Genomic DNA, 16,968 nt, shown 5'->3' on the forward strand with positions numbered 1-16,968 from the left:
AATCAATTTCTCACACCAAATCCACACACCTTTTCCACCTAGCTCTGCTAAATAAGCACGCGCACTCCCACGTACCTTGGTATTGGGCAGCTTGACATCGCACCAGCGGCCACCAATCAAGTGCCGCTGCGAGATGGCCTTCAACTGACTCTCGAACTCACTGAAGCGGACAAAACCAAACCCCTTCGAAGTTCCAGACTTGGCATCACGTTTAACCTGCAAAGGAGAGGAATCGTTAGATGTTAAACTAAAATGAGCGTGGGGGAACTCTTGCCTTGCGTATTTTCGCTAAAACCAAACCTGTAAATGCTCCATGATCTGTGCCTTGCAAAAGGAACCTCCATATATTACGTGCTGTAATTTTGGATTTTGGGTGATAAAACAATAAACAAAAGTTTGATTTGCAATGGAATTTTTTTCAAGTAACATTCTACTTGATCAGCCTGAAGAACCTGCCAAAACATATTAATAGTTTTTTTGTCTGACTGAGTTTGACAGTATAGTACAGCCGTTAAATGCTTCTTGGTTTTTTCTGCCTTTCAGGATACATCCACCGCTAGGTCCAGTGATGCGACAATCCAGCCGACACCAACGAGCGGATTTCACCGCTTCATCTCCGCGATGTTCCCTTTCTCGGTGACCATCGTTCAAAACCACGGGCGGTGTAAAGGCTAGCGACCCGTGTCCTCAAGCTCACTTTAATTCGCAGTCAATACCTTCAACTTGCAAATGCATTCCCTAGGTTTTAGGACACATTTGGTGAATAGAGGAAGTAAAAAAAAACCAGGACCACAAATTGTACACATTTTCCGGATGTCCAATTCAACCATCTCTCTGTCCCGCGAGTGGAACGTACCTGAACCATGAGCACGTCCCCAACCTCTGTAAAGTAATCCCTCAGGTCCTGCTCATTGCACTTCCACGGCAGCCCCAGCACGATGAGGTCGGACGTCTTCTGCACGGAGCGCTTGATCTTAGCCACGTTCCACGCATCGCTCTCATCCATCTTGCGTTTGTTGTCTACGCACGCACACACAAAACCAAATGAGCGACTGCTTGAGCTACGGTGCAGTGCAAATAGTCAACATATCCATCGTTAACCGATGGTGTGTCGCATGTTTATGCCTAAATAAACTCGGTAACTTTTTTCTACCTACGTGACTTTACCGAAATAACCCAAGAGTATGGATTCCTGCAGTCACGAAAGCTTTAAATCAAGATCGCCTTTGCAACAATTACATACGAGGTAGCCCCCGCCTATACTCGCTTCAACGCCCTTGCAGATGCATTCCCCGCGAGAGGGTTTACACGTTGAAGGCTGTGGCTCGGCAACTTGTACACCACACACGGTGGATTCGGGGCGTAGGCCGTGGGGAAATCCAGAGCCACGCGCTACAACGTGAGCGGAAACACGAGGCCTATCACACGCACAAAGACGTCGCGTACAAAGACTACCGATTAAATATAAATATTATAAAATGTAATTTGGAAACTCTATTAATATTATGACGTTTGCAATGTAATATTGCACGCGTGTTGTTCGCTTCGAACCAGGCGCAACCGAATTCGATTTCCCGATGAGGGCCCACATCAGTAACGATTTTATGAACATTCTGGAACCCTCATCTCCGGAGGTCTATTCATCCTCAAACGAGAGCCTGGTGCGATGTGCGCTATAATCGTTACTGGGGAGACAAAGGCGGCCGGGCGTAATTCTGGCCACACTCCACCACCTTGTGCATTGTACCCTGCCTCGTGTACCCCCTACAGGCATTCAAAGCTGCTCGCTAACGTCACTAAACCCCAGCCTGTAAAGACAACACGAGGCATATTGTCTTTGATAGCCCCCCGGAACACGTGTTCGAGAAACACCGCGAGGTGCTGGAGTTACCTCGTGAGTTGTATTCTGCGCAAATGCGAGGACACTGCTGTTATAATTCTCACAACTATGACAACAAAAAACGATACACGTTGCTATTTATTAAATGTGCACAAGTCCCTCCCGTATAACATCTCCTATCCTTTGGGAACAGTGGCGAGGTACAAGTTGTCGACCTATTGTTATGTATAATTGCAGTCGTTTTCGGCAAATTGTATATACATTTTGGGTACGATACTCGGTACACATTGCAAATTTGTGTACAATTGTACACGTTTTGAAACTCTGGTCCCCCCCCCCTTGGGGAAGGTTGACGATTTAAAGTCAAGTGAATTTGTTAAACCACGCCAGTACTCAAGAGGCAAGTCATCTCGTGATGTTGCGTTGAAAATTATGCATAAAGCACAAATAGCTAACTCACGATCTTCAAAATCGCTGTGGCCTTAAAAGGGAAAAAATAGGCTGCGTTTCGGGCAATATTCAACAGGTGGAGACTGCACATTATTCACCATGGGGCTCGATGACAAAAATTTGCAAGAGACCAAGAATGAGCGTAACCTGTGTCCGCAATTAAAAAAAATATTCCGAGCAAACCCAAGTTGCTTGCTGCGGAATCGCAATACAAATGCATATCGTACTCTAGGTACTCACTCCGCATCCGTTAACTCGACTCAAACGAGGTAAGTGCGTGCGCTGTGCAAACATCGCCACGAGGGAGGACAAAGGCGGCCGGCGTGTGCTGCCGCTCCCCCCCTCGTGTGCCGTGCTACATAGGTGCTCGCTAACAGCACTTACCCCAAGTCTATGAAGGCTACAAGGGAGATATTTTATTGTTTAAACCCCTCCTACGCAATGGCGGGAGGATGTAACGAGGCAATCCACATGGCCGACATTAACAAACAAACCGCGCATCACCGAAACGTAAAAAAAAACCGCTTCCTCTCTCATCTACCTCGCTCCATCTCTCTCTCGCTCTACCTCACCCTTGGGAAGGTGACGAGGTACACGTGGGATGCCCCAGGTCGCGGGCTCTGGCGGGTGGAAGCGCAACCCTCTGCGAGCCGCAGGCCGCGCAGGGCGCGACCCTCTCCCGCGCGGTAGCGAAGGCCGCAAGCGCCCGGGAACTGCGCGGCGACGCTCGACAGCATGCACGGTGCCGTCCTCCTCGGCGTGGGATCTCGATCGGGGCTTCCTGTCGCCCTCGTCCTCCGCAACGCGCACTGTACACGCCATGGTGTTTGCTGCTGTTGTTTGCTGCTGTTTTGCTGCTAAGCTTCACGCTGTCTGTAGCGGGCCGCTGGCTGCTGCTGCTGCTGCTTGTACATGGCGGCCTCGTGGAGGAGCTGGAGGCGGGAAACGGAACCGAAGCTGCGACTTAGAAGGGGGCGGGGGTCAGATGTGACCGGAGCGGAATTAATTGACCCCCCCCCACCACTATCCCCACCCCACCACTACCCCCCCCCCGCACCACTATCCCCCCCCCCCCACCACTATCCCCCCCCCCACCACTATCCCCCCCCCCCCCACTATCCCCCCCCCCCACCACTATCCCCCCCCCCCACCACTATCCCCCCCCCCCACCACTATCCCCCCCCACCACTATCCCCCCCACCACTACCACCCCCCCCACCACTATCCCCCCCCCCCCCACCACTATCCCCCCCCCACCACTATCCCCCACCACTATCCCCCCCCCCACCATCCCCCCATGTCATACAGAGAGGGCCTCGCTAATAAACACTGGCAGGGCACGTGGGTCGATTCAAGCAAAACCACCGACCTCCTTTGGCAAAGCAGGTCTAATGATGTAGATGCTCACCCCGAGCCCCCATTACTGTGATGGTGCAGCGTTGTCTTTGAGCTGTGGACGCCTTTTGGCGTCCTCTGGTCGAGCACCAATTTGGTCGAGGCTCAAAAGAAAGCCGTCCCTTTGTGTGGACCAATCAATTTCAAGGACAATGCATATATATTATCATAGTGTGATTTGTTTGCATTTTGACTGCAAGTATTGTGGTTAATGCAGACATGAATCCTTGTAAAAAGGTTTAAGTTTTGTTGCCAGAAAGAAGGGGAAACCCCTATTAATGTGATGAGGTTTTGTTGTTATTTCTGCTTTTGGCACCACTACCAAATCATGCAGTATCACCAAATAATTGGTTCACCACTTATCGGCAAACCGGTCGTCTTTTTGGTTTCCCGGTAGTTTTAATTTCATTACCGTTAATCCCCCCAAAATGACATTGTGACCCAGAACTGACATTCTCCCGGAATACATGAGATGAAACATTCCGTCTGGTATAGCCAGTCATCAACATGAGTGGAGGAATCGCAACGTGTTTTAAGGCCGAGTCCACCTAAACGAGGCCCAGGTACAGGTTGAAAATGCTGGATTGTTTCTCAAGGCATCCAGCCACCACGAGAGGGCGCCACTGAAAGCGAAATCTTCACCAATTTTTACTTTAAACACATTCCTCCTGCGGAGGGAGCTGGTAGGAACGTTGGGTTGCTCGGTCAATGGCCAGGGTCAACGGCGGCGTGGTGTATTCCGCAAATATGCCCGACTGTGAGGGCGGGCACAAGCCGGCGTGAGTAGGTTAAACGTTGAGTTTTATAAGGGCACCACGGGGTGACCAGCCCCTCCCCACCCAGCCCCACCCCCACCCCAGCCCCTCCCTCCCCACCCAGCCCCTCCCTGCACGACGGACACAATAATCCCCTGTGGGCTGGTGTAACCAGGAGGTTCCTACCAGTACCACATGTGCTTAACTGCAGACATGATTCCCTGCAAATGGTTTCGGTTTGGTGTTTTAAAATCTTGACGCCTGTTTCATTCCCAGGAAGGATTAAACATATTCATCTTCTTCCTCTTCCACGCATTTATCCCACTCACGTGGGGGTCCGCTAAAACGTGAACACTTTCGCACTTGAGAACGACCATTCTGCTCCCCATTGTTCAGGGAGGTGACGTCACTCCCCCAACACAGACAGAGGCAAAGACCACCCGTGTAGCCTGTGCAGACTGTTGTGGCAAGTGCTGTCAGCGAGTAGCACGTATGAAGGCACACGAGGGGGTGGGTGGCCAGCACCACGCCCGGCCGCCTTTGTCTCCCTCGTGGCAATGTTTTTACGCACAGCACCAGGTACTCATTTGAGGCTGAGTCGATCTAGGGGAGGCCCAGTACAGGTTCAGATAATCGTCACCGGTGTTGGCCGTGAGCGCGAATCGAACTCGGGTCGCCGGGTTCGTAGCGCTAACTACTACACTACATCGCTAACTACTACACACATCACACACATTCATACACATACCACTCACCCACCCACGCACAACACTCCCACCCACACATGACACTGACTTTGAACAAGCGAGACAGACAGAGAGAGAGAGCCTGCCAAGCGGCTGGGGGTGTTCCACAGCACAGAGAGGACGATCGCCACTCGCCTACGACACTAGGCATTCGTGTACAACGCGTGTGACACTGCACGCACGCTGTGTGTGTTGAACTTCTTTCACGCCGTACGTAGCCAACCGTGCTAATCGGAGGTGCGTGCGGAGTTGACAACAACAACAGCAAGACAATTCTCGGCCAGCAGACTGCAGGCGAACGTAGCGTGCGTTCGCGTGAACACGACACACTTATTTCTCGCAAGAGACGCGTCTCATCAGCAGCAGAGCCATGCACGAGTTCGCTTCGCCTGCTCTCTCGGTGCCCCTGCTTCTCATCTTCGTCCTCCTCCTCCTGCTGCTGCTGCTACAGAGGAAGAACATCTTCATCACGCGGCCCTATCGCTTCCCCACGGGGCCCCCGATTCTGCCCGTGTTGGGCAACTTCATGTGGATGGGTCGCAATCCTGTCGCAGGGTTACAGCAGGTGAGAGACTGGGATGGTTTCGGGACTGGGCTATTCCGATTGTTGGAATTGCCCTTCGGGTTGGCTTTGTTTTTAACCGGGTGAGTATTCAAGAGTGACGTAGGTAAAAAATTAAAATTAATAAAAGCTTGTGTTGCCTCCGAAACGTCGTGATTTTTATTTTATTTGTATTTTACTTTTATTAATTTTAATTATTTTACCTACGTGACTTTACCGAAAAATCCTAAGAATATGAATCCTTGCAGTCACGAAAGCTTCAAATCTAGAATATTCAGGAGTGGTCAGGATAGTCGTGTGCGCGAGATTTTTTCCATGTCAGCAAGTGTTGGTTGGTTTTGTTTGAACCGGGTGAGTATCAAAGTCTTGTGTACGAGAGTTTTCTCACCAGCAATGCTGTTTAGTTTGCTTTCACCCAGGATAGTGTTCTGGGCAAGAGTGATGGCAAAATAAATACAACATCAGAGGCAAAAAAAGAGCAATGGAGCAACATCGAGCACTGATCAGGAGCAACCATAGCGCAGTGGACAATTTGATACTAAATAGGATCAACTTGCTGTTAAACAGCAGAGCACAATTCACAAAAGTCAACGCACTTAACAACACTCTCTTGACATATATAATGTACAGTATATACCAAGTTACGTTTCAGGAAATTGACCTTCATAGCACGAAGGGCTATTACCAGAAACAATGCCGATTACTGTATATATGTGTGTGTTTTTATTTTTAAGGCAGTGTTGTTTTTTATAAATGTGAGTTTGTGTGACAAGAAGCCTAAAACAATACTTTGTTATGTGGAGGATATGTATTGCCCGCTTATGAATGTTGATGCATTTGCAGTTTGTTTTGTTCCTGTTCGAGCTGAGCTCTGCCTTGCCCCTTAGCAGTGTGCATCCTACCATCAGTGATAGGTAATGCATGCATGCCCTTTTCACTTTGATGCCTGTGTTGTTCACACACACGACGATGACAATTTGACATTCCTCTGACTCAACCCTCCCCTCCCCTCCTCTACCCTCAAGAACCAAACAGCTCTCTCCATATCTGCACGGCTCTGTGTCACCATGGCTCAGAGCCTTGACTGCGTCGTACACTTTGGATTAGCCCCGCGTGTTTGGCTCTCTGTGAGATGGCGATGGCCTGGGAAGGGAGAACAGTTGTCTCGATTAGCAAGCCTGATTCTGCTGATGAGGCCCAGACGGTCAATACCTGGCCCAGCATTCGCTTCGCCTGTTGAACCTGTGTGGAGATATTTTATAGCAAATATCTTTCTTTTAATAACATATTTTGTCGTCAATACAATTTTGTTGTAAGTAAAATGTAATTGTAAATATTTGTTATATTTGAATCACATTACTGGACATTTATATGTACTGGACATCTGTGAAAAAGAGTTTCATAGCTCATCGGATTCCTCCAGTGTAAATAAATATTATGATTCTGGACATTTCGAAATTAAATAAATGCTGTTACTTGAAACATTGACCATCATGTCAGGCAACGCGGTATAACCTGAAACCACGTAGATGTAGTCAGCACAACTGCAAAAAAAACCACACCAAGTTTTGCCAAAACAATGTTACTCAGCCCTTGTGTTTTGCACACGATCACACGCATAGCGTGGTGGATGGCGGGTTTGTCAGCTTCTAACTGAACATCACTTCTGTCGTGCAGATGGCCACAAAATATGGGAAAGTGTACAGCATATTCATTGGTTCGATGCCGCTGGTGGTGGTGAACAGCTACCAACTCGTGAAGGAGGTTCTCATGTCACACGATTTTTCCGATCGACCGTACATTCCACTTATGGAAATAATGAAACAAAACCTTGGTAAGTGGAATTTCTGCTCAAGCGATATACCGTTGTTTGCTTCATGCTGCCTTTCTAAAACTATTGCCAAGCAAACCCAAACTGTTCAGAGCCCTTTCGGTAAAGTCACGTAGAAGGAAAATAATAAAATAATATTAATATAAAAAAAAACCATAAAAATTTTCTTGCTGTGAATTTCACACCTGATGATGATTGCTGGTGTTGCAGTCGAAACGTCGTGAGAATTTTTATTATTATTATTTTATTATTTCCCTTCTACGTGACTTTACCGAAAGAACCAAGAATATGAATCCCTGCAGTCACAAAAGCTTTAAATCAAAATTTGTTCTGAGCCCATTGTAAAATGGCCCGGCATGGCTTTTATTTTGCCCGATGCTTCGGGAGCCACATGACTCCACCACAACGGCAGGGGGAAGAGATGATAATAATTTTTACCCGAGAGTTATGAACACACGTGAGCATGCAAACGTTACACAAGAATGTGCGCGTACGAAACCTTTAAAATTCCAACGTCGTGTACGACATTTGACTGTGTTTGCTCTTTTGCGCCGGTTGATTGCAGGCATCGTAGGTGCTCCGTACGGCGAAGCCTGGAAGCGACAGCGCAGATTTACTTTGTCAACCCTTCGCAATTTTGGATTCGGAAGGAAAACCATAGAAGAGAGAATCCTCACGGAGGCCAAGGTCCTCATGGAAACCTTCAAGCAGGAGGGTTGGTTGCCGTCGATTCTTCGTGCCACTTTGTTTGGAATGCACAGCCCCCTTTTTTTGTAAATTCTATGCTGGATGAGGGCCATACATCACCACAATGGTCGGTCTATGTTGGCGAAGGGTCGGGTGGCCAAGACCAGTTTTGAAATTATTCGCCACTGATGTTAGCCATGGCCATGAATCGAATTTGAATCACTGCGTTCATATTACAGCAAGCAAACCACTGTACTGCAGCTTTACCTCCACGCTGCAATAAGAATATCATTTAAAAAAACCCTTTGGACATGTATAGTCCTGCCAATACCGGCCAATTTCTCTCCTCCCTTCTTTAAGCTTCTTGAACGTCTTGTCCACTCCCGCCTTACTCACTACGTCTCATCTCATCCTCTTTACCCTCATTTACAATCTGGATTGTTCCCTTCCCATTCCACTGAAATTGCCCTCCTCACTGTACGGAATCATCTAACAAACTCTGCCCATCCGTAATACTGTTTTTTTGGGTGAGATCGCGTAAAGATATAAATGTGTCGTTAAACCGCCACCACCCGACACAGCCAATGAGAAAGGGTTGTCACGTAAACAGAACGTGGACAATTCGTCACTAGTACAGCACACCGGTGTGTTGGAGAGCCAAGCCACAACATTTGCAATCTGAGTACGACGTTTCACCAGTAATTACAACTAGCTTCATCAGGCGACAGCCAGATTTGTGGAGAATCTGGCTGTCACCTGTATTATGGATGATAATAGTCACGAAAGCCTACGTTTCGATTTAAAGCTTTCGTGACTGCAGGGATTCATCTTCTTGGTTCTTTCGGTAAAGTCACGTAGAAGGGAAACAATAACATAATTAAAATAAAACATAATAAAATACAATTCTCACGACGTTTCGGCCACAACGCAAGCAGCCATCCTCGTCGTGAGAATAGTATTTTATTATGTTTTTATTTTTTTCCCTTCTACGTGACTTTACCGAAAGAACCAAGAAGATGAAAGCCTACGTGTTAAACAAACTGCCCATTCTGGCCTCTCCTCAATCTTCATTATTCCTCGATCTTTCCTCAGTCTTTGACACAGCCGATAACCCCACCCTCCTATACACCCACTCCAGTCTCGGTATGTCCAGCACACCCCTCTCCTGGCTGATATATAATTCTGTATAAGATGAGAGTGCCACTGCGTGTCTTCATCGACTCGCATGCAAGCGCGTGCACGTGTGTGTGTGTCTGCACTCTGAGGTTTGCCACTGCCAAAGTGAATGAATTTTATATGTTTTGCAGCCACAGCCTTTGACCCTCACTTTAATATTAACAACGCGGTCAGCAACATCATCTGTTCGCTGGTGTTCGGAAGCCGCTTTGACTACGTCGACCAGGACTTTCAGGAGCTGCTGCATCTCATAGAGGAAAACTTGGTGCTGCAAGGGGGCCTACTTGGGCAGGTTAGTCAACATTTTCTTTTGACTGATGTTCTAGTGTCGTTCACTATTGTAAGTTCCCCAACCTCGATTTAAAGCTTTCGTGACTGCAGGGATTCATCTTCTTGGTTCTTTCGGTAAAGTCCCGTAGAAGGGAAGTAATAAATAATAAAAATAAACATAATAAAATAATTCTCACGACGTTTCGGCCACAACGCAAGCAGCCGACGCTGTCGAAAACCAGGTCTGTCGCCTCGACTCAGACCTGGTTTTCACCTGAGAACGGCTGCTTGCGTTGTGGCCGAAACGGCGTGAGAATTATTTTATTATGTTTTATTTTTATTATTTTATTAGTTCCCTTCTACGTGACTTTACCGAAAGAACCAAAAAGATTCCCCAACCTCGTTTGCTCACAGGGCACTTTGACGGATTGGCTTGGCAAGAGGTCCTCAGTGGAGGCTTTTTCCCAGAGCCCTCGAGTCTCCGGCATGTTTCCCCTTCTGAAGTTAACAAAAGCGAGGGAGAAGCATGCATTTTCAAGTTGTGACGGCCGTTCCCATGAGTTACAGAGAGTTTATTTGTTATTTAATCCGCATTTTTCTATTACGCTGTGGAATAAATATTTTAAGAGCAAGTTAAAGAGATGGATGTTCGGAATAAAACAATAAAAATAAGAAAATCATCAGCACGAGCATCCTTCGCAAAGCGCGTGACATGCGTTTCTGAAAAACAACGCGTGAGTGGAATCGCGCTGTATGAAGTCTATTTCCCTGTAGACACACAATTGTTAAAGGGGGATGGCAATTCCGAATAAAAAAAATAATATTTAATTTACATATTTTAGCGTTGACTTTACAAAATACGTATGCATTTAATACCTAATAATAATATTAACATTACAAAAATACTTAATAAGGAGTTAAACATTTATTTTTATTTAAAAGATTACTACTTACAAAGATTACTGAATAAGGGGTAACGTCAGGGCTTGTTGAATGCTTCCGTGGGCTGCTTCTACTTGTGGATGGGTGTGGGCTGATCAGTGCAGGGGTTGTAACGTTTCTTTTGTTATTTGGAAAGAAAAGATTTCCAAGAAGAGCAACCGAATCTTGCAGCGGCACGCATGATGCAAACAAAGGCAGCAGATCTCAGATTACTATGCCCAGCGCGTGACACACGGCGCTGCCATGATGTGGTGACGCCATGAGATTTGAGTTGGTTAACCTGCTAAATATTCATATATTTTACTTTTTTAAATCTTTGAAAACTAGTTTTAGTTAGAATTTTTTTTTTATGTGTTATTTCTTGTGTGCGTAACTGCGAAACGCATCGCGTAAGTGTCAAGCATGCCCCTAAAAGATGAATGTGTAACTGCGAATTCACACAAGGAGGGGGGGGGGGGCGTTAAACGAGGGACGTCTGTATTGTGTTCACCAATGCTGTTGTTAAATCGCTAGAGAAATCATCAAAGTGGCAATGGGTAGGACACGTCGTGAGAACAACTGACGCGGAGTGATAACGAGAGCGGGCAGACATGCTAAGAAGGAAGACGGCGAAAGAGAATAGCGAGATGAAATCAAATGGTTTGGAGGCCACAACGGGACATTTAGAACTCAGGAGTGGAAGAGAACGGGGTGGGAGCGTGGGGGGGGACATGCCATTGCCCAGCAGTGGAAAATCACAGGCTGACAACAGCCGTAGTGACCACCCCATCTTGTGCACCGCACAGCGGTTCGTCATACACGTCTCAACCCATACTCTTTGGTTCTTTCGGTAAAGTCACGTAGGTGAAAAAATACAAATGAATAAATTAAATCACGACGTTTCGATTGCAACACAAGCAATCATCATCACCAGGTGTGACAACCAGAGCAAGAAATGTTTACTGAAGTGGGAGAGAAGCCGGAGTTAAGGGGTTTACATAAATTTAGATTTAAAGCTTTCGTGACTGCAGGGATTCATCTTCTTGGTTCTTTCGGTAAAGTCACGTAGAAGGGAAATAATAAAATAATAAAAATAAAACATAACAAAATTAATGTTTTATTTTGTTTTTTTTTATTCTTATTATGTTAGATTTTTATTATTTTATTATTTCCCTTCTTCGCGACTTTACCGAAAGAACCAAGAAGGGTTTACATAAATCAGAGAGGGCGGTGGGTGGTGGTGGGGGGGGAATAAGGGGAGGGGGGAGCGTTGCGTGTGCGCTAGGGACTGGGACGTGAGACTGGGCAGCGGGGGGGGGGGGGAAGTGAGTGGGGCTAGAAGTAAGATGATGCGGTGCCTGTTTTGTTTTTCTTCAGATCTGCAACATATTCCCAGTGCTGTGCAAGTTGCCCGGGCCGCAGCAGAGAATGTTAACCTCGCAGGCAAAGGTCCAGGCCCTCGTGGACGCCAAGATTGCCGAGCATCGTGCAACGCTGGACCCCAGCAACCCCAGGGACCTGATCGACGCCTACTTGGCGGAGATTGAGAAGGTTTGCGGAAGAGTACAAAAAATCTGACGATAGTTACCGTGAGTCCTCCGGTTTTTCCCTCGGCATTAGAATCAACAACACGTGTTTAGAGCGTTTGGCTTCTATACGTTTCCACGTCTTGAGATACTTCGTTGAGCTTTCATTTATGGCCAGGACGCTTCTGAAAAACATCTACATATCTCAGTGGGCCTTACCTGGTGAAATATAAACAAAAAAGGCTATACGGGGGATCTTTGTCTTTGTTTCGAAACAGGAGAAGGGCGACCCGAACAGCCCCTTCAAGGACAAGAATCTGTCCATGGTGACCTTGGACCTCTTCATCGCTGGCACCGAGACGACCTCCACGACCCTGCGCTGGACCCTGCTCTACATGATGGCGTACCCAGACATACAGGGTAGGGAGTGCAGCACATTCGTGGGCTGCTTTGCTGCTTGTCGCAGAGGTTGTTCGTGGTTCGAGTTCGGTGGCTGCCCTGGTTAATACTGGGGGGGGGGCAATAACCATTAAAATAAACACGTCCTGCAAAATGATTAACACTAATCGGAGTGAAACACGTTCGAAAGGAAGCTGAATTTTGCCGAATTGTTCAGTGTGATCCAAAGGATATAGTCGTAGGTTAATGTCCTACAGTGTCTTGGATTAAGTTATTGCTATCAAGTTCCATATTTAAACACTCAACAGTAGTCCTAGTTATTTTCCACAATGCAGTATCCTTACTGATTCCGCAGTCACAACGGCCTCCTTGTTTACATATAATCATCTATCACGCACGTCCCCTATCCCTTTCGTGACGTTGCCTGTTGGGGCAGCTGCCTGCCACAAGGAGATCGACGAGGTCGTGGGCGCGGACCGCCTGCCCGCAATGGAGGACCGGCCCAAGATGCCCTTCGTAGACGCAGTCATCCACGAGAGTCAGCGAATCAGCAACATCGTGCCACTCGGCGTGGTGCATTGCACATTGAAGAGCGTGGAATTTCAAAACTACCTGCTGCCCAAGGTACCGCGAGTCATTTGCTGGACTTCTGTTGTTCGCTCGCCGACTCTATTCATGTGGTGAGCCTTGGTGAAAGCTGTCCTGGATCAACCCATCCTTCCATGTGCTCCGGCATCGTGCCACACGTTGTTCGGAGTGAAACTTCTTCAGGAACTGAATAAGCTCCCAGCACGTGGAGCGAAACTTCGGACATGGAATGCCACGTGGTATAAACCCGACAAGGAGCGGGAGAGCTGTGCGACACAAACGCAGTAGCAAGGAAGCCTTCGTGCCCGAGAGTGTCTTTTAATCAGTCTGGAAAATCCTAAAATGTAATTTGCAGTAACTTTATAATAAAATCTTTACTTAAAGTAGATAGATCAATCTACGTGGTTTTACCGAAAGACCCAAAGAATATTTATAATTAAGCTTTCTTCCCGTTTCTCTTTACTCAAGGTCATCTGTCTCCCCCGATCAGCCACGATGCCAGCATCTTTGTTTCATTTCAGTGTTTGAATTAAAAGTTATATTTTTTTCTTCAACATTAACAGCATCTATTTTCTAGCGCCATCCTCTTCGGATTATAAGACGCACTTCTCCCGCCTGTATATTAAGCAAAAGTTAGGAGCGAGTCTCATAATCTGGTAGCTGTGTGTGCACGTGAGCAGATTTGTACTTTCTCTATTGACACTAGACACAAGTTTGGGGTGCGTCTTATTTTCCCGAATTTCCAATGCGGAGAACACGGTCGCGATTGTTGGTTAGTTTTTCCAGTGTTATCAACCGTACTCTGGGTGGTCGGCACTCATCAAATGATATATTTTGTTGCGTGTGCCACAGGGAACTATGGTATTGACGAACTTTACATCGGTGCTGTTTGATGAGAGCCAGTGGGAAGCCCCACATGAGTTCAACCCTGGTCGCTTCCTGGACGGCAGCGGAAAATTCGTCAAACCCGACGCCTTCCTGGTCTTTTCTGCCGGTACGCTCACACGGTTTTAAAAAAAAAAGTAACGATAACAATACTTTCTCGATTTAAAGCTTTCGTGACTGCAGGGATTCATCTTCTTGGTTCGTTCGGTAAAGTCACGTAGAATGGAAATAATAAAATAATGAAAATAAAAAACATAATAAAATAATTCTCACGATGTTTCGGCCACAACGCAAACAGCCGTCCTCGGGTGAAGAACAGGTCTGTCGAGAAGACAGATCTGTGGCCGAAACGTCGTGAGAATTATTTAATAATGTTTTATTTTTATTATTTTATTATTTCCATTCTACGTGACTTTACCGAAAGAACCAAGAAGAACAATACTTTCATTTTATATAGCGTCAAACGTGCCAACGGCATTCCCACAACGTACAAGGATGTGAAATAACAATAGTTTATGTATACATGTATTTATCGCCAGGTCCCCGCGTGTGCCTGGGAGAGAACCTGGCCAGGATGGAGCTCTTCCTGTTCTTCACGTCTCTGCTGCAACGCTTTCAGTTCTACTGGCCCGACCCGGCTTCAAAGCCAAACCTGGAGCCCAAATATCAGTTCACGCAGGCACCGCAGCCGTACAAGATGGGAGTGCGCCCACGTAACTTGTGAATCGACAAAAAGCCGGGACACGTTCGACGTACCGGCAGGGCTTGCAGATTTCCCAGCGCTGCCGATGATCCTCCGGCAAAAATACGGGACAAGGTGGCAACTTTAGCAGAGGGCAGCCTTGCTGTTTGCTCCAGAGCAGCAAGGGTGCACATGCCAAGGAGGGTGTAGACCCGTGTTCTTCTTGGCATTCTCACTGCCCGTTGTTTAAAAATTCATATATAATTCTCAAGCAGTCATTTCCTTAGCATGTCTGTAAAACATTTTTTTTAATTAATGTGACAGCTATTGCTGTCTTCCATTAATCCATCAACAGACACATGCAACGAGTATGGCAGCAGAGCAAGTTTTACAAATGAAACGTTGCGCAGTAGCGTCAGCTGTGCTTGTTGAACATGAGTACATATACCGACACTTTGGTGGTACACATTCTACAAAAGAGGGTGGATGTATGTGCAGTGAAAGTAACGAGTGAAGAGACCGTGAGTTTAAAGACGTTATTTTAGGCAACCAAATCAGATGTATAGCGGAAAAATGCGTTCAGCAAAACGATTTCCCCTTTTAATAACGTCACGGTAAAGTGTGTGCGAGTTACGATGTATCACTACGCACACGCGGTGAGAGGGTGGGACAAACAACGAAGGGTACGCCGCCGTATCGCACCGCTCGGCCGTGCAGCTTAAGTAGTTCGTCGTCGACTGCTCATGAAACCACGTGATGAGGGGGGGGGGTGCATTCCGCATTGTAACAGCCGCGTTCTGCATTGTAACAGGCGCGTTCCACATTGTAACAGCCGTGTTCCGCATTGTGACGAGCGCGTTCCACATTGTAACGGACACATTCTGCGTTTTGCAAAGTGTTCCCCGGTGGAAGAACCGCGTAATTGCGAAAACGCGTTATCGTGTGAACACACGTTAAGCGAGGACTTGCCGTACAAGTATCTTAGCCAAGTATCAAAACATCCTCTTTCTCATCTTCGACACGGAAACATTTGACATCTACTTTATGCCCATCTCAGACTATGCTGACATGACATTATTGCATGATATAATTTATGCAAAAGGGATCTGAAACTTTTTTTTCCAAAATCTAAAACTCGCCCCGAATGATATATCCATATCCAATTTATGACTTTCCGCGGTGCACTGCAAATCTCAAATAAAATTACCAAATTGTCTTAGCCCGTGTCTTCATTCACACGAGCTCATTTCGTCTTGTCATAGTTGAGCTCCGATCTCTGGTTGGGTCGTCGTTAGCTGATAGTCGTGTGCTTGTTAATCCACCCCCCTTCAGTCATCGCTGAAAAGCGACTACTCTTTTGGAACGACAAACGGCACCACCGCCACCTACCCGCAGCTCAATGCCCTCTTGCGCTGCGGTTTGCCGGCGTTGAGTCAAGGTAAAGCCTGGCTACCAATGAGACACTGAAAGGCAAAATCCGTCCCAAGAATTTTGCTCGTGCTGAATCAATGCTCCTGAAACGATGCCCTCCAAGAATACCACGTGGCCCACGGATTGTGTAAAGGATACTTTATGCTTTTTTTTGTAACGCGAAGAGAGATCTTTTATGGAGAAAATGTTTGTTGATCTATTTGGACTTTTGCCACGTGGTCAAAGTCACGTGGCCCGAGCACGCCGTGCAGCTCTGCTGTCATTGCAAAACGCACGCGAGACAGGGATACATTTCGATTTAAAGCTTTCGTGACTGCAGGGATTCATCTTCTTGGTTCTTTCGGTAAAGTCACGTAGAAGGGAAGTAATAAAATAATAAAAATAAAACATAATAAAATCATTCTCACGACGTTTCGGCCACAACGCCATGCTGGATTCCTCTTGATATACAAATTCTTTTGTCAAGGCGCCCCCTTTCCCCTCCCCCCCTTCCAACCCAGCTTATATATATGCTCCAAGCACGTGTGCTGTTTCATTCAGACGCTGTCGCCTCGACAGACCTGGTTTCACCTGAGGACGGCTACTTGCGTTGTGGCCGAAACGTCGTGAGAATTATTTTATTATGTTTTCTTTTTATTATTTTATTACTTCCCTTCTACGTGACTTTACCGAAAGAACCAAGAAGACATTACAATCTTGATTTGAAGCTTTCGTGACTGCAGGAATCCATACTATCAATCAGAGAAACAGCACAACCCCCGATAGCCTAAAATCGGTACTAGCTAGAGGACTGAATTTTTCTGTCACCCCCAAACACATCCCAG

General features: G+C 46.7%; 2 protein-coding genes across 2 annotated transcripts in view; one reads left to right on the forward strand and one right to left on the reverse strand.

Moving 5' to 3' along the window:
• LOC133348028 (TAR DNA-binding protein 43-like) overlaps window positions 1-1,048 on the reverse strand; it is a 2,458-nt gene extending 1,410 nt beyond the window's left edge. Inside the window, exons 1-2 of the mRNA XM_061560845.1 lie at window positions 857-1,048; window positions 15-216 (exon numbers count right to left, since the gene is read on the reverse strand). Coding sequence (XP_061416829.1) covers window positions 15-216; window positions 857-1,006 — 352 coding nt within the window. The 5' untranslated portion in view covers window positions 1,007-1,048. The remainder of the gene's footprint in view (window positions 1-14; window positions 217-856) is intronic.
• Window positions 1,049-4,938: 3,890 nt separating this feature from the next.
• Window positions 4,939-15,929, forward strand: LOC133347343 (cytochrome P450 2D15-like). Its single transcript, XM_061559552.1, has 9 exons — window positions 4,939-5,751; window positions 7,426-7,582; window positions 8,145-8,294; window positions 9,574-9,734; window positions 12,011-12,184; window positions 12,438-12,579; window positions 12,995-13,182; window positions 13,999-14,140; window positions 14,571-15,929. The coding sequence occupies exons 1-9, from the start codon at window positions 5,557-5,559 to the stop codon at window positions 14,753-14,755; spliced, it is 1,494 nt and encodes a 497-aa protein (XP_061415536.1). The 5' UTR covers window positions 4,939-5,556; the 3' UTR covers window positions 14,756-15,929.
• Window positions 15,930-16,968: the final 1,039 nt, after the last annotated feature.

The sequence above is a fragment of the Lethenteron reissneri genome, chromosome 3 (genome assembly GCF_015708825.2).
Source record: "Lethenteron reissneri isolate LAM-NWPU_2019-01 chromosome 3, ASM1570882v1, whole genome shotgun sequence".
In the NCBI taxonomy this organism is placed as follows: Eukaryota; Metazoa; Chordata; class Hyperoartia; order Petromyzontiformes; family Petromyzontidae; genus Lethenteron; species Lethenteron reissneri.